General features: G+C 48.5%; 3 protein-coding genes across 7 annotated transcripts in view; 2 read left to right on the plus strand and 1 right to left on the minus strand.

Moving 5' to 3' along the window:
- The window catches only part of cul9 (cullin 9), a 60,702-nt gene that overhangs the window by 26,457 nt on the left and 12,878 nt on the right, over positions 1 to 21,367 (minus strand). For 2 of the 3 annotated variants that reach the window (XM_077495851.1, XM_077495853.1), the window contains exon 1: positions 658 to 811. The exons of the other annotated variant lie outside the window; for it this stretch is intronic. The gene's annotated coding sequence lies outside the window, so the exon portion shown is untranslated. Of the gene's footprint in view, positions 1 to 657; positions 812 to 21,367 lie in introns of those variants that run through there. 3 annotated transcript variants of the gene reach the window in all.
- Positions 9,965 to 14,012, plus strand: vsx1 (visual system homeobox 1 homolog, chx10-like). 2 transcript variants are annotated; one of them, XM_077496140.1, is made up of 5 exons: positions 9,965 to 10,371; positions 10,440 to 10,515; positions 11,871 to 11,994; positions 12,070 to 12,265; positions 13,275 to 14,012. In XM_077496140.1, the coding sequence occupies exons 1-5, from the start codon at positions 10,026 to 10,028 to the stop codon at positions 13,523 to 13,525; spliced, it is 993 nt and encodes a 330-aa protein (XP_077352266.1). In that variant the 5' UTR covers positions 9,965 to 10,025; the 3' UTR covers positions 13,526 to 14,012. The 2 variants fall into 2 exon arrangements, with proteins under 2 accessions (XP_077352266.1, XP_077352267.1); XM_077496141.1 differs by having other exon boundaries at positions 12,070 to 12,250.
- apmap (adipocyte plasma membrane associated protein) lies at positions 14,574 to 19,947 on the plus strand. 2 transcript variants are annotated; one of them, XM_077495863.1, is made up of 9 exons: positions 14,574 to 15,045; positions 16,230 to 16,346; positions 16,800 to 16,915; positions 16,985 to 17,077; positions 17,788 to 17,904; positions 18,069 to 18,243; positions 18,318 to 18,452; positions 19,059 to 19,251; positions 19,323 to 19,947. In XM_077495863.1, exons 1-9 carry the CDS (start codon positions 14,954 to 14,956, stop codon positions 19,530 to 19,532), a joined length of 1,248 nt encoding a protein of 415 aa, XP_077351989.1. In that variant the 5' UTR covers positions 14,574 to 14,953; the 3' UTR covers positions 19,533 to 19,947. The 2 variants fall into 2 exon arrangements, with proteins under 2 accessions (XP_077351989.1, XP_077351991.1); XM_077495865.1 differs by lacking the exons at positions 14,574 to 15,045; positions 16,230 to 16,346 and adding an exon at positions 16,404 to 16,690.

Here is a 21,367-nt window from a genome sequence, read left to right on the forward strand (position 1 = left end):
ACTACCGCTTTTCTTCTGCTCGTTCGCAGGAAAAAAGAAAAGAAAAAAAAGGCGAATTTGGTTGCTGTCACAAGCGCTTCTCACTTCCACAACTTGTTGGTCAAAGGACGCCAGAAGCCCGCGTGGGTGTGGGTGAGTGAGTGAGTGAGTGAGTGAGTGAGAGTGAGAGAGAAAGAAAGAAATAAAGAAAGAAAGAAAAAGGAAAGAAAGAAAGAGAAAGAAAAAGTCTAGTTGGGGCCTCGAGGAAGTCAAGCTGAAGTAATATAGCTCCGTTAAACTCATCAACACGTCAATGGCGTTGTTTGTTCAAGCTGCACTTGCTTCATTTGACTTTTTCTGGCTTTTGGTTTCTGACGTCGGTCGTCAACATGTTAGCTAAACTTCACTTGAACCAAATGCTCGTTTGGATTAGCCAAGCGTCCGCGAACACGCACACACGCATAAAAGGTCTTTTTTTCCCCCTCCATTTTTGCTGCCTTGTTGAAAAAGGCCTGACACGAGTTGCACGTGAACGAGGATGTTCTGGTCGTTTCGCCACTTAAGAAAACCTGCATTTGCACTCCTACGTGACGTCATGTCGGTTTCGTCCGCAGCACGGACCACCGTCGGTTCGGCCAAACAAGATTTGGGCCCCGCGTCGGTCCGAGTGACTCTTACCTGACGCGCCGCTAACTTGGACCTTAACGTCCCGTCCCGTCCCAACAGCTTCTTTGGTTTCTTCTCGAGAACGTCCTTACAATTGTTTTCTTCTTCTTTCAATTTCGACCCGCTTCTTCTTCGTTTTCTTCTTTTCTTCTACGGCTTACTTGCCGAGCGTATTCTCATGACGGCTACGCGTTGCTGCCCCTCAGTGGCCAAACATGTGCACTGCAAGATTCCAACTGAAGGCGTTCACTTGGTCATCGAATGATTGATCGATCACTCAGTAATCAACGACGTCGGCTTTGGATGTAATATCGCATCCAAAATCAGTATCATTTTGCATCTTTATTTCCCTCCTCTTTTTTTATATAAATGATAGGGCCTTTCAAGCTAAGGGACCCAATCAAGGGTCCTTAAAGGGATACTCGACTCATTGAGCCATTTTCATAAAAGACGATATTTTGTCGAGAATGAATGCAATAACGTCAATTAATACCTTCGAAAAATCATGTTTCCACTTGCTGTCAACTGAAATTGACATAACCTGTGGTCAGGAAACAGGACATGTCCAATCACGGCTCAGTTTGCTGACCAAACCCATCAAACAGGTCACACGAGATAAATCGATTCATAAATATCATAAGTAGGGAAGTAAATACATTCATATATTCATAACACAAGAAGTAGTTAAGTGACTATGTGAGTAAATAACTACAGCAGGCACCAAAAGAAAAGAAAAGAAAAGAAAAGAAAAGAAAAGAAAAGAAAAGACAAGAAAAGACAAGAAAAGAAAAGAAAAGACAAGAAAAGACAAGAAAAGAAAAGAAAAGAAAAGAAAAGAAAAGAAAAGAAAAGACAAGAAAAGACAAGAAAAGACAAGAAAAGAGAGACGCAGGACGTGATGACGTCATACGTGAGGGCTCGTCCTCGTCCAATCGTCCATGCTCGGCTGGGAGCGTCCGGAAGGTCGCAGGGACTTGAAAACTGCTCCAGCAGCACAAGTGGCGTCCACCAGATGGCGCCATATCACCCCTTTTTAGCCGCTTGCGCGCACTCTTGCGTGCAGTCGAACCTTCCGAACTTCCATGAGTTTGATGTTAAGTCTACTTATTTATGTATTTATTTATCTCTTTATTCACTACTTCTTATTTGTTCACTGATGTAGAATGTTGTAAAAAAAAACACACAAAAAAACAACCTGTATTCGCACTTCAAAATGTTTGCTTTGTTCTTGTTTACTGCAAAACTGATGTTTATGTTCTTAAAGCGCTTTATAAATAAAGTTGAGTTGGCTTGAGTTGATCTGAAGTCCGTCGGGGTGTTTTTGAAAGCGAAATTTTCCACCAACTGGAGTCAATTTGGAACAACAGGTAGGAAGTGGCGTGCAATCGTGCGCTGACCAATGAAAACATCCGCCGTTGCGTTCAAGGCTCAAGTGCGCTGCCATTAATCTGCCTTAATACGTGATTAAGGCGACATTTTTTGTGTGACTAATTCATCTATTAACGCTTTAACTTTGACGGCTATTTAGTCTCTTGCTTGTCTCCCCTCTGTCTGCGTTGATTCATTGTTTCTTCTTATTTTGAAGCGCCTGCTTTGGAGTGAAAAAGCACAAGTGGATGTTTGAAAGCGCTCGTGTAAAGTCGCTTCAATTGCGACTTTCAAATCGCTTCATTTCAGGGACCAGCTGCAATTCTAACGGCGTAAAGTGATGCGTGGAGAGGCGGGGCTTGTGGGGGGGGGGGTCAGGCACGATCCATTAGTAGCTTTTAGCAGCAACCTTTGACCTGCCGCACATGCTCAAGTGAGCTCGCTGGAAGCGTCGCAACGCGCGTGCATTAAGAATAAGTCGTCGCTGGCGCTAATCGCCGGCAGGATAAGTCAACATGCCGGCAACAAGTGAAACATCTCAACATGCACGTACGAGAACGCGCGCAGCGCATCGCATGCGGCGCATCACAAGCACAAACGAGACGCCATCATTGAAAAAAACACAAAAAACTTTGGGGCCATTAGAGGCAAGATAAGAACTTAATTCACGAATCATTGAAAGACTTTGATGGAGAAAACATTGGCGACATGAAGAGCAAATAATCGCTGGCTGGCCCCGCCCCCTCCCTTTAAGATTAAGCGGGACATGATCCCGCATGGCCGTAATTGCTTGTATGAACTACTTTAAAAAGGATTGGATTAGTTCTGGGCCAGCGGACAAGGCTTAGCAGCGCGCGCGCACGCACCCGCGCACGCACGCACCCGCGCACGCACCCGCGCACCCGGGACCTGAGGGCCACTGGCGGGTCTTGAACCCGACCACCGGGACACAAAAAAAGGGGCGGGACTTCCGACTTGTGTGATTTTGCACGACTTTGATTCCGGTCCGGTTTTTGCCAACGCGCAACCGAGGGAAGCGCAAAAGTTTTTGGACGCAAGCGCACACGTCGCAAAGCCAAGCGGAAACAAACCCACGTGCAAAAAAGAGTCCCGCCGCTTCCGTGGCATTCGCGCGTCCAAACGTGACACCGGCCGGCCGCTCACCGATCTGTATATATGACCGGATAGCCCACCTGACCAGCGCGAGTCATTCAAGTCACAGGGCGGCCATCTTGTCGCGAGCCGTGGAAAGCGGAGGCCAACTTTTGGGAGGGTTCCCTCTTCCGACACGAGCTGATTCCAAACAACAGGCTGATGCGGAGGCTGCTGATGAGCTGATCACATCTCAGCTGTGTTGGAGAAGGGAAACATGCCAAACCTGCAGGACTCGAGATTGACCGAGATTGACCGAGATTGACCGAGATTGACCGAGATTGACCGAGATTGACCGAGATTGACCGGCCCTGCCGCAGGCAACCGACAGACACCCGTGAGACGGACGCCGCCAGGAGCCAGTTTGGAGTCCAAACTTTTGCGCTTCCGACTTTGTGGCCCTCGCTTGCGCGTTGGCAAAAACCGGAGCGGAATCAAAGCTCCTGTGCAAAATGACGGAAGTCCCGCCTCTTCCGTGGCGTTGGGCTTGGGGCGGTGGGCCCGTTAATTGTGCCAGTCCGGTTGGGACGGTGGAGGGCGGGGCTTGGGTTAGCATTCCGCTAGCATTAGCATTGGCAGATGTGGCCGGAAGCGTTTTGCTTCCGTTTGGAGTTGCAGAAGGAACAAAGACGTAACTTGACTCCGCCCACACTTTTCACGTATTGTTTGACCCAAAAAAAACAAAACCAAATATGACTGACAAATCACTAATTATCATTCAAATCACGTCATTGTCACATTTAGAAATATTGACCACACAAATACATTTTTTTTTTAAATAAACCTGCGTGATTATCAATGCTTGTGTATTAATCTGTAATAGCTTTTTATCACTTAATGCTTCTCTAATCTTTCATCAGTCTGATGGTACACAACAATCGCACGCGCACGCACGATTGTAATAAATAATAACGATAATAGTCATCTGACACGGCAGGTGTGTGCGACAGGTCAGGTCACGTGACCTCCGCTGGGCGGGCGGGAGCATCTTGAACGGCTCGCCGGTCATGTGACTTGCCTAAGTAGGTCATGTGATCCCATCATGCGGATTATTAGGGAATCATTGGAAGGATTTGCGCGGATAATTGAGGCTGCGGATCGTAATTGGAGACGATTCCACTTTCATCTTCAGCCTTTCAGGATTACAAGACATCTGGACACGCGCGCGCGCACGCACACACGCCCTCGTTCTTGTCGGAAGAGGCCACGCCTCCTTTTTGCACTTTCCAACAACAACCAAGGCGCCACAAAAGTCGACAATCTGACGCCACGCAAACAACGACGCACGCGCACACAAGACGGAGCCCAGCGCGTCCGTCCGTCCGTCCGTCCGTCGGACGGCGTTATTGGATTGCGGACGCGGCGGAATGAAATGAGAATGAGATTTTGCAAAACTAAGTGGATTAAACAACATGCAACACAACACGAAGACCGCGGCTGGATTAGCGCTAAGGCGCAGATTACGCTCCATTATTCTTATTATTTCGTTATTGTCATTACTCTTATTGTTATTTTTTGTTCAGACCAATCAGCACGTGTGTAATCTCCTCCTTGCGCAGCAACAACGCGCGCGCACATGCCGGCCAGGTTTCCGCCATCTTCAAATCTCTTTCGCATCGCAACTGTTAGCGTGTGGCGGACGTGCAATCCAAAATCCAACATTTCAGTCCAACAAAACAAGAACATCCAAAAAAAAAGGAGCAAACCGTTGACGACATTCTTCAGTTGGACTTTACTCGTCGTCATCCGCAGCAGCAAGAGCGACAAGACTTCCTCATCCCCCGTCAGCTGACCAGCATTAACCAATCAGAAGCGGGCAATCAATGACGGAGAGCAGATGCTTGTACAAACAAAATGGCAAAATGTGGAAATAATAATTATGGACGCTACGAGTTTTTTTTCCTCGCAAATTTGCCACTTTCCAAAGTCACAAACTTTTGAAAGTTTCTTTTTCCCGCTTGAACATTGGCCCCGCCCTCTAAAAAAAAAGTACGTAATAGCCCGTCATCCGTGTGCATGTGTGGCCCTTGCGGCAGCGCGCGTGACAAAACTCGTTCTGCTGCTCAAGCGCCAACGCGGTCTCGTTTGTCGCCACGCCGGCTCATGCTAACAAGCGGCTAACGCTAACGATCCGCTAACGCTAACAATCAGCTAACGATCCTGCTCTGGCAATGGACACGTGCAAGTTGAGGACAGGAAGTGGAAAAGAAAAGGATTTTGTTGCCAGCTGCGCTTGAGGCCCAAACGAGGCGACACGCGTGCAGATGGCATGAAAAGCATCAAACGACGTGCGGACGGCAAACGCGACATCGCGGAAAGCATTAACAAACTTGTCTTGCGTGTGCGCGCGCGTGTGACTTTAATCATGTTTTGGCTTGCGTGGACATCAAACATATTTGTCAAATCAGATGAGATTGTTGCTGAAATCTGCTTTCGTGATTGAAGTGACGGCAAAGCTGATTGAAGTCCAACTTGAATCAAATCAAAGCCAACTTGCCTTTTCATTTAAAAGCAAAAAAAAGAAAAGCAACTTTTGCTTTGTTTGATTGAGCCTTTTGGCAGCTCGCTGGCGTAAGCGCGCGCCGCTATGCTAGCGCTAGCGTGGGCGGCTAACGCTAGCCAATGAGCACAGGCTAAAACAAAGATGGGAACGGGCGATATGGGCAGACCAAAAAATGGCATTTTTTGGTCAGACATTCAGGACGATTACAATTGCAAGCTCATTTTGAAAGGTTTCATTTCTTCAAAAATACTTACGAATAAATCAAAGGTTCAGACAAACACTGATGTGTACCGATTCCAAATCAATTTCAACATCAATAAATTTTTTGTCTTCAATCTGAAATGCTTTTGTGCCGCTTAGCTGAAAAAAAACGTTTTGTTGTTTTGTTTTTTTCACATGACTGAAAAAAGGTTGCGAGCCGCTTCTCCAACACACGTTGGTGGATGTGATCTGCCGTCCGTCCGTCCGTCCGTCCGTCCGTCTTGCTTCATTTCCTGTCAAGTTGTTAATTTTATTGTTGTTGTTTTTTTTTGCCTCCCCGACGGCGCGATTAGCGCCACGAGCCGCCACTCAAATCACTTAATGCGCCATTATTGAGGGCATGCAGGCGGGGCAGGAGGAGGAGGGGGAGGGGCCTCCGCCCTCCGCCCTCCGCGTGGCCTCCTTTCGCCAAATGACTGTTGATATTTGCTTTTAATTGAAGCAATCCGCCACAAGACTCATTCAGCTTAAGCGGCGTTATCCGTCCATCCGCCATCTTAATGCTTTCATCCGTGCTAACTTGGATCGCAAACGCATCAAGACGGGATTTTCCTCCTTCTCAGCACAACTTCATCCACCTCAAAAGTCACACTGCAAAATAGCAACCAAGCAAGCTTATTTTACTCAACTAAAACTAAGGAGAAAACAAAAACTAAAATTCCAAAAATAAAAATGCTTTCAAAAAAAAACAAAACTCAAACTAATACTGAAACTAAGAAAAGTACCATGAGATGACGTCGCTCCCATGTTTGTTTTTTGTATATTGCGCACCAGTAATACATATTTAAAACAACAACATACTAAAACTAAAACTAAACAAATTGAAGCATTTACTAAATAATTAAAAGTAATCAAAAGGAACTGAAAACGAATGAAAACTAACTGAATTAAAAACCAACAAATAGTCCAAAGAAAATCTTCCAAAAGGCTAAAATAAGGCTGACAGAAGTGACGGCAGGGGTGTGCAAACTTTTTCTTCCCTCCAGAAAAGGTGCAAAGATGCAGTTTGGCTTTGTTTGGTCTGGAACTTTTGCACGTTTTGTTGCCGGACCAAAGGCGGACATTTTGCGTTGCCAAACGGAAGCGTCGTCTTCCTTGTCCACGCGAGCCGTTTGGGCTCTTTGCAAATTTGGAAACGTTGCCGTCGCGAGCGGCACCAAAAGGACTTCATGCTAGCAATTAGCTTAGCCTCTGTTTAGCTTGATGCTAACAAACAATCATCAAACTTTTTCCTCTCCAAAGAACTCGAGGAAAGTTCAGGCTTTGACCTTTGAACTCTGGCTGAATGGCAACAGGTCAGGCATGACAAAAGTCAAGTTGAACAAAATCTACTTCCTGTTTGCCCGCCTGCAACAGGAAGTGTGCTGGATTGTGTGTGTCTGTTGGAAAATTAGCATCATGCTAATTAGCAGGATGCTACGTGACGTCGCCAAAGAGAAGAAAAGAAAAGAAAAGAAAAGGCGAGGTCAGGTGGCGTCCAGGTGGCTCATTAGCCATTAGCAGCCATTAGCAGCCATTAGCGTCTTTTGTCTGCGGCGGAGATTAGCGAGGCTGCGTATGCAAATGAGTTCAATTGAAAAAGTTTAATCCTTCAAAGCCCAAACTTGTTTTTGCTCCCGAATGAGGTTAATCTAGGGCGCTCATTTGCATAAATGTGTATTCAGCGATAATTAGTGGGACACCAGCAGCCTCGGGAAGCGTGCGTGCGTGCGTGCGTGCGCGGAATAATGGGGGTGGGGGTCTTGTGTGTGTGTTCATAGACGCGTGTCCAGACAATTGTTCAATTGTTGCCGTTGACAACAAAGCAGCAGAGCAGCGCAAACGACGCGTCCGTCTGCCATCATGATGATGACGATGATGATGAAGCCGTCAATCAAAGTGCTGACAGAGTCGTGCAAGTTGACGTCTTGGGCGTGGCCAAACCTCCGTCGAGCGTGGGCCGCTCTGAGGTCAAAGGTCAGCAGGATGAAAGACGATCGCAGCAATCTGCTTCTTCAAATCCGGCACGTCAAATCATTTCTCGTTCTCGTCGTCGTCTTGACAAAACCACGCAAATGAGATTTGCACGCAAGCTCGAATGAAATTGTCGCCGATCGCCAACCAATCGGCGACAATTTCATTCGATTGTCACGTGAGTGCAAATTTTAGGCGACGGCAAGCGGAAGGAAACGAATGCCGACCTTTTTCCTTTCACGCGGCTAAAAGATGGCAAACGTGCAATTTATGGTGGCAAAAACCAGCCAGGAGGGGTCAAAGGTCATCTTGGCAGCAGGAAGGAAGGAACAAGAAGCTGACAATTTTGCCAATGGAGCAAATCCAGCCATTGCGGGAGGTCAGAGGTCGAGTGCCTGGACGCTCATTCCAACTTGGAAAAGTCAGGTCAAAGGTCGCGTGTCCTTGAAAGCTGCAGCAGCATCACTGACCTGTATATATGACTGGATGGCCCATACGCGCCCGTGCAAGCCATCGAGGTCACAGGGCGGCCATCTTGCTCCTCCCACCTGTACGCACTCGACGTTTACATGGACATATTTTCCACTTCCGTCCACTCGATATTACATTTGGCAGACGCATCTTTTGTTGAATTATAGTTTGAATTCTTCAATACAAATATATGAAGCATATCGTTCAGAATGGTTTTGGGGCTTTTTGATGGTTCTGACCAAGTCCTTTCAAAATAAGATACGGATTCGACATGCATTGAAGGCAAGTTGTCAAACGTCTTGTTTGTGTTGAACAAATGGAAAACGTGACAAATGACAAACGTTGTTGATGAACGCTTCTCGGGAGGAGCAACATGGCCGCCTCCTGGCGTCAAGAGTCTTGGCCTAAAAATATGTTGCCATCATCCGCTCAACTTTTTTGTCCTTCCTCACGTTCCACTTGAGCAACAAGAAAAGTTTTTGGCCAGCCAGCGAGCGCGTCAACATGTTGCCAGACTTTTTTTTTTTGGCCGTTTGTCCTCGTAGGACAAATTTGGTGAGCATGGAAAAGATTTTCTGGAGACGTGTGACGTCATCCAATCGCAAAAGTCGACCAATCGTTTTGAAAGCAGAACTCGTGACACGGACGGACGCACGGACGCACGGACGGACGGACGCGCGTCGTCTTGCGCGCGCTTTCAAGTTGCTGACCCTTGAGCTGCTGACGACTGGCTGGCTGAGGTCAAAGGTCGCTCAGCAGGTTTGCGTGTGCAAATCGAAAAACAACCCAAAAAAAAAAATAAATTTGCCTTCAATCCCGCCGTTTTTGCGCATGCCAAATGAGCTGCTTTAATCTGCTGTGTGCTTTCAAAAAGCAATTTGCGTCAATCTTCTTAGCAGATAATTAAAGCAAAATGAAGCTTGTTTTTAGTTGCCCTTCAATCTCGTTTTGCTTTTCTGCGAGCGGAACACGCACACGCGCGCTGTTGCCATGACGAAATGTGCGTGCGTGCGCAATGACAGGATTTGATTGTTGTGACGACATTTTGGGACGTTGGCTAACGACAACAAACGAGTGTCAACAAAGTTTTTTTTCTTTCCTTTGATTCTTGCATTTGCAAACGTTTGCGTGATTCTTTTTTGTTGTTCTTCTCCTAATTCAGCTTCTTCATATAATATATTAATTCATTAATTAATTATTAGTTAATTCTGAATGAAATGTATAACATCAAGATTGATATAATTGTTCTTATTAATAAAAGTAGTCCATATTTGATGTTACGTATTGTGTTTATTGTACTGGATGAAAGTTGAAATGGGACGTATGAAAATGACGAGCAGTAATAAAAGTCGCGCGCGCGGGATGAAAATGAAAAAGTCTTAGCGAGTGGCAACCAGCAGCAGCACAAATAATCCTGATCGGATTGAAAAATTCAAATTGGTGCAATTAATCCTCCTAGATTGACACGAGACATCAGCGCCCAACCACTCCCCCCTGCCCCGCCCACCCCCGGGGCCAGCTGGCCTCCCATTGGCCGGCGGCCTGATCCCCCCCCCCCCGCACGCCCGGAGGCCCATAAATGGCCGGGGCGGGTCCCGACGGGTCCCGGTCCGTCTTGGCGCTCGTCACCTCGGCGCTCTTTGCCAGTCTCGGGCCGACCGTATCGGAAGCGATGCAGGACAAGTCCAAAGTCCAGCTGGCGTCTCCCGCCTTCCCCGACAAGTCCCGCCTCCACGCTTCAGGCTTGCGCTCCAAAGGCTTCGCCATCACCGACCTGCTGGGCCTGGAGGCGGCCGGCGGGGGCGAGCCTCAGGACCGGAACCCGGGCGGCGGCGCCTTCTCCTTCCCGGGGACTTCCCTTCCCCTGGGTCTGGGCTTCCTGTGCAGTCTGGCGGCCCAGCAGCCGCCCGGGTCCGCCGGAGGGCCCCCCTGCTTCCTGCCGGCTCACCTGCCGCTCCTGCAGAGACCCGACGGACACTTCCTGCACGGCGTGGACCCCCGCAGGGAAGCCTTCTCCGGTACGGCCCCCGGACCCGCTCCGAGCGCTTTTCTTGTCGTTGCGTGACACGCGTTTTGTGGCTTGCAGATGAGGAGGTTCTGTCCGACCACAACGAGTCCAAAGGCTGCTCGTCGGCTCAGAAGCGCAAGAAGCGGCGCCACAGGTGAACGCTCCACTCTTTGTTTGTGTCCGCGCGCCGATTACGAGTCGCTGCGATAAAAGTGGCCGAATGCGTTTGTGTGCCGAGCGAAAGTCCAGCCGGAAACTGCAAAAGGATCCCGAACGTGTCCACTTGACAGCAGCGGACTTCAAATGTCGTTCAAGTGCTGCCGATGTCGCAGGTGCACTCGAGAATACGACCAAATGAAACGACGACGTGGACCCAAGTGGACTTGGACTGTTTTGAGGACAGGCGGGGCTTTGTGGACACAAAGGGCGGTTTGGTGGTCGTCTCCCAACCCAAAGGTTGTGGGTTCGATCCCAGGCCGTCGCGTCCTCATCATCCAAATGAAGCACGATTGGGACGGACCCTCACAGGTCGTGTGGGTCCCCAGACAACGTCACCGCTGGCCGCTTGCCAGATGTTCAACTCCAAACGCGGCAGGCTTGACTGGGAGGAAAAGAAAAGAAAAGAAAAGAAGGTCGAGCGTCCGCTCGACGGGGTCGCGCAGCCAATGGGAACGACTTCCCGCCGGTCCGGATGGGCTCTCGCACGCGACCCGATCGCGACGTTCGGCCGGTCCAACGCCAGTTCCCAAAAAGCTGCAGCCCAAATCCCATTCTTGAGAACACATTTTTCTGGCCTCGCCAAAATGTGCTCCAACGATTCCAATCACCTTTGGTGGGACGCTGACGCCTTCCAACTTGAAAAGCTCCACCGAGAAGAAGTCTCGGCTGAAACAAAGCCAACGTGAATGTCGACCTGCGTCACACATTCAAGCTGTATCGATTGAAGCGCTGCAGCTCGATTTTCAGCTTCCCCTCGTCCAACACAGCTGACTGGCAGCCTCCTGCTCATTTCAATCGAGCGTGTCGGAGGAGGGGAAGATTGCCTGCATTTCCATCCGACCGCACGGACGCTTCCGTCATTGGCAAGTTGAGATACGAGAACGGAAGCGCCGCATGTCGGGCCGGCGGTTCCGAGCCGCCTTTCGGATCAACGCGCGTCTCAGCAGGGACGCGCCAGCGCGTCGCGTGAAAAGCGGAAAATGGCCGACTTACGAAAGAAGGAAGAGAAGACGAGGACAAAGGTCAACTTGTGGACGGATGTCGTTTTCAACAACCTTCACATTTCAGCATCTTCGTCATTCCAACAAGCAATTCAAGAAAACGGACGCATGAAATATGTGGAGGACGTCACATCAGCAATCTGAAGTCTTATTGCAGATTGTTTATATGCTTTGCAGTCATAACGTCGTGTTTTGTTTTCTTTTCTATGGCATACGGTGATCATGTGTTGCGGTGATGTCGGGATGGGCCTCGTTTGTCCCCGCCCCCTAACGTTGCGACCGCCCCCAGGACGGTGTTCACGTCCCACCAGCTGGAGGAACTGGAGAAGGCCTTCCACGAGGCGCACTACCCGGACGTGTACGCTCGCGAGATGCTGGCCGTCAAGACGGAGCTGCCCGAGGACCGCATCCAGGTAAGGCGCCGACGCCGACGCCGGCAAGGTTTCGGCTCCCGGGTGACCTGGCCCGTCCGTCCGTCCGTCCGTCAGGTGTGGTTCCAGAACCGGCGCGCCAAGTGGCGCAAGCGCGAGAAGTGCTGGGGCCGCAGCAGCGTGATGGCCGAGTACGGCCTGTACGGCGCCATGGTGCGACACTCCATCCCGCTGCCCGAGTCCATCCTCAACTCGGCCAAGAACGGCATGATGGGATCGTGCGCCCCCTGGCTGCTCGGTGAGCCGCATGCACGTCAGTGCCACGCACGCGCACCACACGCGCACGCTCGCCACAAGCCAAAAGCGTTCTCGCCTTCCGTTCCATTTCGCTCGTCAGCTTTTGGGGCTCGTTTGGAAAGGTTGGAAGACGGAAGGGGGAGCCAAAAAACAAACAAACAAACAAAAAACGGCATCTGGTGACAGCCAATAAAAAGGCGCCATCCCGCTTTGATCACTTGACTCGGGCAAAAAAGAAAGAAAAAATACAAAAATCACTTCATCACGCGAGCTAACCGCAAGTCATCTCATTTTATGCTTCATATAAGAAAAAAACAACTTTCAACTTGATTTCCACATCAGCCGTTTTGCATGCATGGGTTTCGACACCAGTTGTAACCTTTGAACTTTCACCTCTTCTTTGATCTTGACCGCTCGCTACACAAATAAGAACAAGCGGGAAACTGCATTTTCCTGGATGCCAGAAAGATCAATCAAAATCAAATCAAAAAGGTTTCTACTCATACTGTCTTGGCCGCCCACCCGCACGGGGACGACTCAGCCTCGTCCATATGAAAACGTGACCTGACGGTCTTGACTGCTTTCAATTGGTGCAGATCGAAAGGACACCATCGAGCCAGCAGAGGTCACAGCAACAACTCGCATCTCAAAGCAGGAAGCGGCCTAATCCAACGCTTTCTTGATGCCAAGCAAAATCTCGTCACTTCTTGTGTACTGCGGCTTTTCTTTTGCTTTCATGTGAGTCGCATGACCAAGCTGACGTTCACGTCAACAAGACGCACACGAAAACGTCTTTCAAATCGGCTCCGGCGCCACCCAAACCACAACACAAATCGCACATTTCACAAATGTCGCCTTTCCTCCTTCCGGTTGAGACACTTTTGACTTTCCAGCATAAATTGTACAGCCTATTCAAGCGCTTGCTTGCGCTGTTTTTCTCTCGTGTGCAAAGACAAAAGTTGTTGCGGCGAAGTGAGGAAAGCAAATAAAAGGTGAGCTTTGGCGTGCTGCTTTTGTCTCTTCAGGAATGCACAAGAAGTCTCTGGAAATGTCGTCCAAAAAGAGCGGCGGCCCGGACCATTTGGACTCAAAGCGTTCGTCGGACGCCTTCCGCCACGCCCCCGGCGTCGGGGAGGCGGAGCCCGAGGCCGTCGGGTGCCGAGAGGAAGACGAGGAGAACACGGAGGAGGAAGAGGAGGAGGAGGAGGCCATGGACTTGTCCAGCTCCTCCAAACAGCAGCCGCAGGACGAGCTCGTCAGCCAACGGCCGTGCTGAGGGCGCGTACGACGCTGCGTGTGTGTCCGTCGCCATGACGACAACCCACCAGCCACATCCCATCACCGTGACCACAATCTGGAGGAGCATCCTCGGTCACCGTGACAACAACTGCACGGAGCGCTCGCGACTCCGTCGCTATGGCAACCGCCACAGCGACTTGGCAACAAAGACGACGCGACATTTGCACGAGTGTTAGCATGCTAATGAATTGCTAGTTGCTAATTGCTGAGTGAGCGCGAATGTGATGTTAGCCTCGTTAGCGGTGTGTCAAATATGCGACTTGTTGAATTGTGATCCTTCCTTATTTATTTACTGTCTAGGATGAAATGATTGGGTTTGCCCTCTACTTTTTTTGGTTTAGTTTTTTTTTTTTACATGTCTTGTTTCAGTTTTGTCTGACTTTGGAAATATATTTAAATTTGACGTTTTTATTACTGGAGCAGCAGCAGCAGCAGCTGCACAATAAAACAAAAATATTTTTGGACTCGTCTTTGCTTTGTCGATTCGAGCTCATCGATCATCCATGTAGTGTTGTTCCCTAATGATATTTAATGTATAATGTATGCTATTATGTAGGGGAGGGGGCGGGGACTGAAGTTGTCACTCAGACAAGCGACTGACTTGGTCAACAAGTCAAGTCCTATTTATTTATATAACGCTTTCAAACAGCCTAAAATAATTATTATTAGGTGTCACAAAGTGCTTTACAGAAACAACAAACTAACAACATAAAAGTCAGCTTCAAATATAGAAATAAGTAGAAAATAACATTGTTTATAAAAGTGATTTTGCAGGGATTCAGGGTGAAATTAGCAAGTAGAATCAATTTTGGGAAGAATGTCATGTCAAAGCCAAACGTAAGCAGAGCTTGTGGGGAGTTTTTTTTTTTTAAGATGCATAGATTAATAACAACACTCACTTTGGACATGAAACGGCTCACTGTGTTTTTTGTTTTGTTTTTTATCCTAATTTTGTGCGACTGGCTATAAATGGCTCTTTTCAGGTCGCCGAACCGTGGTGTTTTATTTTGAAGTATTACCGGAAGCAACGGAATAGGTCACGTGCCGCGGCTGCCCACTTCCTGTCCTTATTATTTCGTGGAGCGTCATCAGAACGCACGGAATACCCGGATAGTGTTGCCATGACAGATGCATCGTCGGTTGACAGACACTTGTGAAGGTTTGGCTTGCAACATGTCCCAAGATGCATTTCGTGCCGCTATCACGGAAGCGCGTCAGAGCCGTTTGGGAAGTTAACCAACTTCACAGCCGTCGCAATTTACGACGAGAAGACTCGCCTTCTTGCAAAGGACGTTCTTAGCGAAACTTGGAATCCGTCCTCGTCCTCTGCCTTCCTTCGTCTCGACACGCGGCCGAACGCGACCGAACCGGCACAGAAGCTACTACGAAGCGCTCCAGCTCCACAATGAACGAGACGGCGGGCCTGCGCTTCCGGAGGCAACACAGACATGACGTCATCACCGACAACCCAGCCGAACGCGTGCGCAAGGGCAACGGGTCAGGTCACAACAACACAACACGATACAACAACACGATACAACAACACGATACCCACTCATGACACGCATCGGTCACCTTTAGGAGCGAAACGCAGCTCGGCGCGTTTGCCAGTAAATCTAGCAAACAAACATTAGCTTTCATTTTTCTTCATTGTTTTTTTTTTTTTTTAAGACATAAAGAACCGGCGTTTTGGAGCGAACACGTTAGAAATAGCAATTTGTTACTTTGCAACTTAACACTTTGAAGGGCAAAGTAAACACCCAAATAGCAAATGAAATATTACACTCTCAATAAAGTTGCCTTTGACCTTATTTATTCCGATTTTATTTGTAATTTATTTTAGTGTTTGGATTAAGCAAGCTTTTTGTTAAAATATGTTATGACTTTGATGCTAGTAATTGTATTAGCTTTAGTAAATGTTCCATGTGTAAGTGGGAACAAATATCTGAAGAGACAAGCTAATAAAATACCAACAACGACAAAATAATGTATTTACAAATAATGGCCAGTGTAACACTTTTACATTTGAAAAACTTTTTGCACGGTATTTAGCAGAAGGAGCGACATTTTGTCACGTCTACTTGAAAATTGAAAATAATGGCCGGCATCTTTTCTTGCCGTTCGTGACGCTGTAGTAGTTCTCATCCAAACGAGGCCCAATGCTGCCATCTGTTGGCCACAGGTCATGTTTCTTTTTCAAGCTGAATGACCAAACCGGAATTGCTTCATTCATTAAGACTTAAGATCTCCTCTCATTCCAATCGAAAAGCGAGATGACAAACAATTGCTGTCCCGATATTAGTTTCCCCGGGAACGCCACTCAAAGATTTAAGTGCTGTGCAAACATTTGGGTATGACTACGGAAATACCAATACTCACAAGATCGGAGTTGCAATTGAAAAGGACGCAACCCTTGACTTTTCTTTTCTTGAGCTTCCAAAGTGAAGCGAAAATGTTGTTGGGCAGTCGTTTTCCAAATAGAATGTTTGCAGTCCTGGAAGGGGAAAAAAGGAATCTTTCCACAGACATGCTTGCGACGAGCACACTGAACACGGACCGCGTGATTGGACATTTCATTTGCATCCCCGCTAATGCTAATGCTAATGCTAATGCTAATGCTACCTTTGGGTTAACACGTGGTGTTGTCGCGGTGGCCATGTTGATGTCACTTCCCGTTGCAGGACGTACAGCGGTCGCGTCTTCCGGGCGAGTCTGCTGTCGGTGGGGGGCTTCCTTCTTTTGCCCCTGCTCTTCATCCTGCTCATCCTCGAGTCGCCCATCCAGCCCGACGTCCTCGTGTGAGTGGTCTTCATTTCGGCAACACAGTCTTCACGAGACCAAAACCCTCATTTGAATCAACAATAAGTGGGACTAATTCAGTATGCAGGTTGGTCGCCTAATGAAGACGAGACGAAAATGTGCTTCCCTCAAAGGAATACTGGAATCCTTGAGCCATTTTCAGCAGTAAAAAGTTCCGATTTTGCCTCTAATTAATGTGGCCACGTCATTATTTTTCAAAAAGTCAGTTTTCGACTGATGATGACATCACCTGTGATGAGCAAGTAGGTAAGGACCAAACCCAGAAAACAGGTGAGCCATGATTTGGCCATGAAGACATTTGGACGTAATTCACACATGATGGGTGAGGAAAGACGGAACCGTTGATGGGGGAGCAGCTCCCCCGCGCTAACTTCCCACTGTACTACAAAATGGCTGCCGCCGCCGACGTCATCCGTCCGTCTGTCCCGCAGACTGAAGGAGCCGCCGCCCATGTCCGGCTGCTGGGAAGCCAACACCAAGCTGCGTCTGGCTCGCAGACTCTACGAGGACGCCGTGACCGGACCCGAGTCCGTCGCCAACATCGGAGGTCCAGACGCCGCCGAGCGCAACGTCGGACGCTAAGCTAACCGGCTAACCAACTGACTGGTGTGTGCAGATGTTTTTTACAGCGGAACGGCAGACGGGAGGATCGTGAAGCTGATTGGTCAAAGGGTTCACACGGTGGCCAGATTGGGAAAACTTCCCTGTGGTGAGCAAAAACAAAAAACAAAAACAAAAAGTCACAAATCAAAACCAAAAGAAAAGCACACTTGTTGCTGGTTTCTTTACAAAATGAGGCGCTTTCCACATCAACCGTAGCAGGAAGTGCGTTGGACCACTTCCTGTTTATTGAGCAATCATGTTGACATCACAATACAGCTGCTTCTGGTTCGTAGCAGGAACCGGAATTGGAAGTTCGGATGGTTGAAGAAATAGTTGCTGATGGTTGGCAGAAATGGTGCAATCGTAGCAGAAAATGTTGTGGAATTTCGCAAGTCGACCGATTGTGTCGTCTTTTCAAATTGCAAGCAATCGTCTGCTTTCACTTTGGAAAACAAAGATCAACATTCTTGCTGATTGTCTGACAGCTGAAATGCACCAAAACGGGAACTGCGTCGTCGCTTTTGACAACAAATAATAGTCGGTTGAATCTGAGATGAAAATTTAGCAGCTTGAGCAAGCTCATTGACAAATAGTTGCAACGTGAAGCCGTCTCACAACTTAGTGTGCAACCTTGGCGTCAATCGCAATCCTGTTTACAAGTAAAGAGTCATGAGAGAAAAAAACATTTGATCCGATTCATGGGTGGAAAAGTTGATAGAAGAATGGATTGTAAAAAGTCAGCTCGAAAGTTGTTGTTTTTGTTTTTTTGGCAACTGTCTGGCGTTCGTCAGCGAGCCTTGATGCGTGTGCGTGCAGGCTCCGCGGCGGACGAGGTGACCTGCGGGAGGCCCCTGGGGATCCGAGTGGGGCCCAACGGGACTTTATTTGTTGCCGACGCCTACTTGGGCATCTTCGAGGTCAACCCAACCACAGGTGACACGCACCCTTCGTTGCATCATCATCATCATCATAAGCTTGGAACGAAGCGGCATTTGGTGGCTATTCCAGCAGAATCCAGATGTTGCGCTCTCGTTCACCAGAGCAGCAGGAAGTGAGGCAGGCACACTTTCTTTTGTCTTTTGGTTTTGTTTTTGCAGGCGAGTCCATCCGGCTGGTGTCGGGTGGTCAGGAGGTGGGCGGCAAGAAGTTGCTGTTCATCAACGACCTGGCGGTGACGCAGGATGGCAAGAAGGTGTACTTCACTTCCTCCAGCAGCAGGTGGCAGCGCAGAGACTACCTCCACCTCATCATGGAGGCCACGGCCGACGGACGGTACGTATGGCACAACGCCGTCCGGCGTGCGTGCGTGCGTGCGTGACACGCTCCTTTTCCCTGCTTCCCATCAGGGTGCTGGAGTACGATGCGGAGAGCGCAGAAGTAAGCGTGGTGATGGACAACCTGCGATTCCCCAACGGCATCCACTTGCTTCCTGACGAGGAGTCCGTCCTGGTGGCAGAGACCACCATGGCCCGCATACGCAGGTAACTTAACTCGTTCATTCACTCACTCGTGGCCGGCTGTTTGACTCGATTTGGACTGATTTTGCAAGAATCTTGTCTTCTATTGCTATCAAAACACGGAACCAAACAAAAGAAAGATTCAAGTCTCTTCTTTCATTCTTACTTCGTTTTCCGTTTTGCAGCAATTAGCATGAGAATGTAGCTAAGTTCCATCATTATTCACAAATCGAATGAAATTGTGAGTATTTGAGCTTGGTTGATCTCTTATACTCTGCTGCCACCTGCTGGCCATTTATGTAATAATGACCATTTCTTCAACCATTCTGTGCAGTTGAGAGGTTGCATCAAAGCCTGTATGCTCTAGCATAAAAAAAACAAAACAAAACGTATAAATGCGTCTTTGGGACACTTAAAACATATTAAAATAGAACGCATTTGTACGTCTTTGGGAGCAAATGAGTTAATGGTGCATATTGCTCATCACAATCCCAACGAACGTTTACACAAAAAGCTACCTTTACGCCACAACACCTTAACAGCTACTCGGACATTTTCCAACATCTGATAGGTCAAAACCACATCCCAACTGTTTGATTGCTTGACCAAGTGACTTGCACTTTGCGGCAGGGTCCACGTGGCGGGACTCAACAAGGGCGGCATGGACACCTTCATGGACAACCTTCCCGGTTTCCCTGACAACATCCGGCCCAGCTCGAGCGGTGGTTACTGGGTGGCCATGTCGGCCGTGCGTCCCAACCCCGGCTTCTCCATGTTGGACTTCCTGTCGCAGAGACCCTGGATCAAGAAGTTGCTCTTCAAGGTAACAGACGCCGCCTGCCGCACTTCCGCGGACTGACCAAGGAGAGCTCACGCTTTGTCTCCGCCCACCAGCTCCTCAGCCAGGACGCCATGATGAAGTTGGTCCCTCGCTACAGCCTGGTGGCCGAGCTGCACGACGGCGGCGTCTGCTCGCGGAGCTTCCACGACCCCGACGGGCTGGTTGCGGCGTACGTGAGCGAGGCGCACGAACACGACGGGAGCCTTTACGTGGGCTCCTTCCGATCGCCTTACCTCGCCAAACTGGACCTGAGCCTCGTGTGATCCATCGCGTCACCCGAGTCCTCCCTTCCCTTCCCTTCGTCGTCACGGATACGACCATCTTTCCTTTTCTTGTGTTACTTTTTTGCATCAACGTCAAACACAAAGTTTGCTTCATTCCACATTTCATTTCTTCGTTCCCTTTTGTCCTGATGTTGCACGACAGTCTCAAAAGGCTGTCCGGCTCAAGTTTGAAAATGGAGTTGGCGTAAATGATGATCCCGTACACGAAGAGCAGAGGTCATGTGACGTGGGCGACGGATTGTTTTGAGTCGTTCGTCATTGTAATCAAACCCACGAGTCCAAAGCAAACTGTGTACCAAGAGAGAACGTGGACTTGGACCAGGCAGCATCAAAAAAAGGCAACAATGACAGGTGACAGACTCGGTGTGGATTGAATAAAAGCAATGGAGAAGAATTTGTGCAGACTTGGAAGAGTCATTACTGATTGGATTTGCTTCAGCTGTGTTGCTTCTAGCATTCGCCACCAATTGAGTGGAACATGGCTGACCCTGAGAGTCCACACAGTAAATTCTGTAGAGTCAATATGACTCTTTAGAGTAGGACCAAATAGACTCAGTTTTAGGCCCCGTTTACATGGGAGCAAAGCCAGCTGCGTTCCTCCCAAAAAAATCTTGGACAGACAGAACCGTCTCAAGACACGCGAGTGAGGACATTTAACGGCTGTAATTTATATGCCAAGTCTGAAGTGGCGCTATAGTGCTGCCACAATGAGATAACGGAAAACGTAGAAGAATCGGCGAAGGAGACAAACCACTGATATGTGTAGCCGGTTTGAAGCCACCACATTACTCCTCCCCAGAAACGTTTCTCGGCATACGATCGTATACATTTGTACTGTCGAAATTAGAGAACGTTTGAGACAGTACTTAGTCGGAGCAATAGCGGTCTGGCAACTGAGCGATAAAAGAAAAGTAGTTAAAACAGTCATCTGCTTGCGAGATGGGAGGAGTAAGATGGCTGCCCTGTGACTTCAACGGCTTGCACGGGCGTGTATGCAGATCAGTGAGACAAACACAACACCGTAGAAGTGACAATCTCGGGTGATTCAAGTACAACATCACGCAAAAACATTTTGCTGTGAAAGCATAAACAAGTTCAGGAGGTTGCGCAAAAACGAGGAAGACACGGCTATCCGCCATTGTTGTTGGCAGACTGGCGGTTTGTACGCAGTCACGGGAGAAGTACGTCGCTATCCTGCTATGGGGTCCACATCAGAACGGACAGAATGCGTTGGGAAATCTTTCCACTCTGGAGCCCGCTTTCAGAAGTGATCCGTTTCAAGCGCCAAAACCGAGCCTCTGTGTGGACGAACGGCCCAAACGGTAAAAAATACAAACTTGTGCGGACACACTGAAACAGGCTTTCGTGTGAACGGGGCCTTAGACTAGACTAATATTTGCACTTGGAAGAGAGTCAAATGAACTCAGACAAAACAAAACATGTTGACGAACAAACTCACGACCTTCAGCTGGGGGACTGCCAAACTACCACCTGACCTGCGCTATGCCCCTCCTACTGTTTGCTTCTATCAAAGAGGAGACCAAAGATTCAGTTTTTGCTCTCTTGGCATTATGAAGATTCCAGCTGACACGAGCGATATACTAACACGCTGCGTGATTTTGTTCCTCATCCCTTCAGTCTTTCTTTTTTTCAATTCTCTATTCGACTCGCTTCCAAGTGGAAATATTACTCTAAAACTTAGTCGATTTAGTCCCACTCAAATTTACTGTGCAGTCAAGTCACAGGAGGAGCCGGAGGTGACCAAGATTGTAAGCGTGCCATGTGGAGTTGCCGGCACACTTCGATGCTCATGC

The sequence above is a fragment of the Festucalex cinctus genome, chromosome 14, assembly GCF_051991245.1.
Source record: "Festucalex cinctus isolate MCC-2025b chromosome 14, RoL_Fcin_1.0, whole genome shotgun sequence".
Classification (NCBI taxonomy): Eukaryota; Metazoa; Chordata; class Actinopteri; order Syngnathiformes; family Syngnathidae; genus Festucalex; species Festucalex cinctus.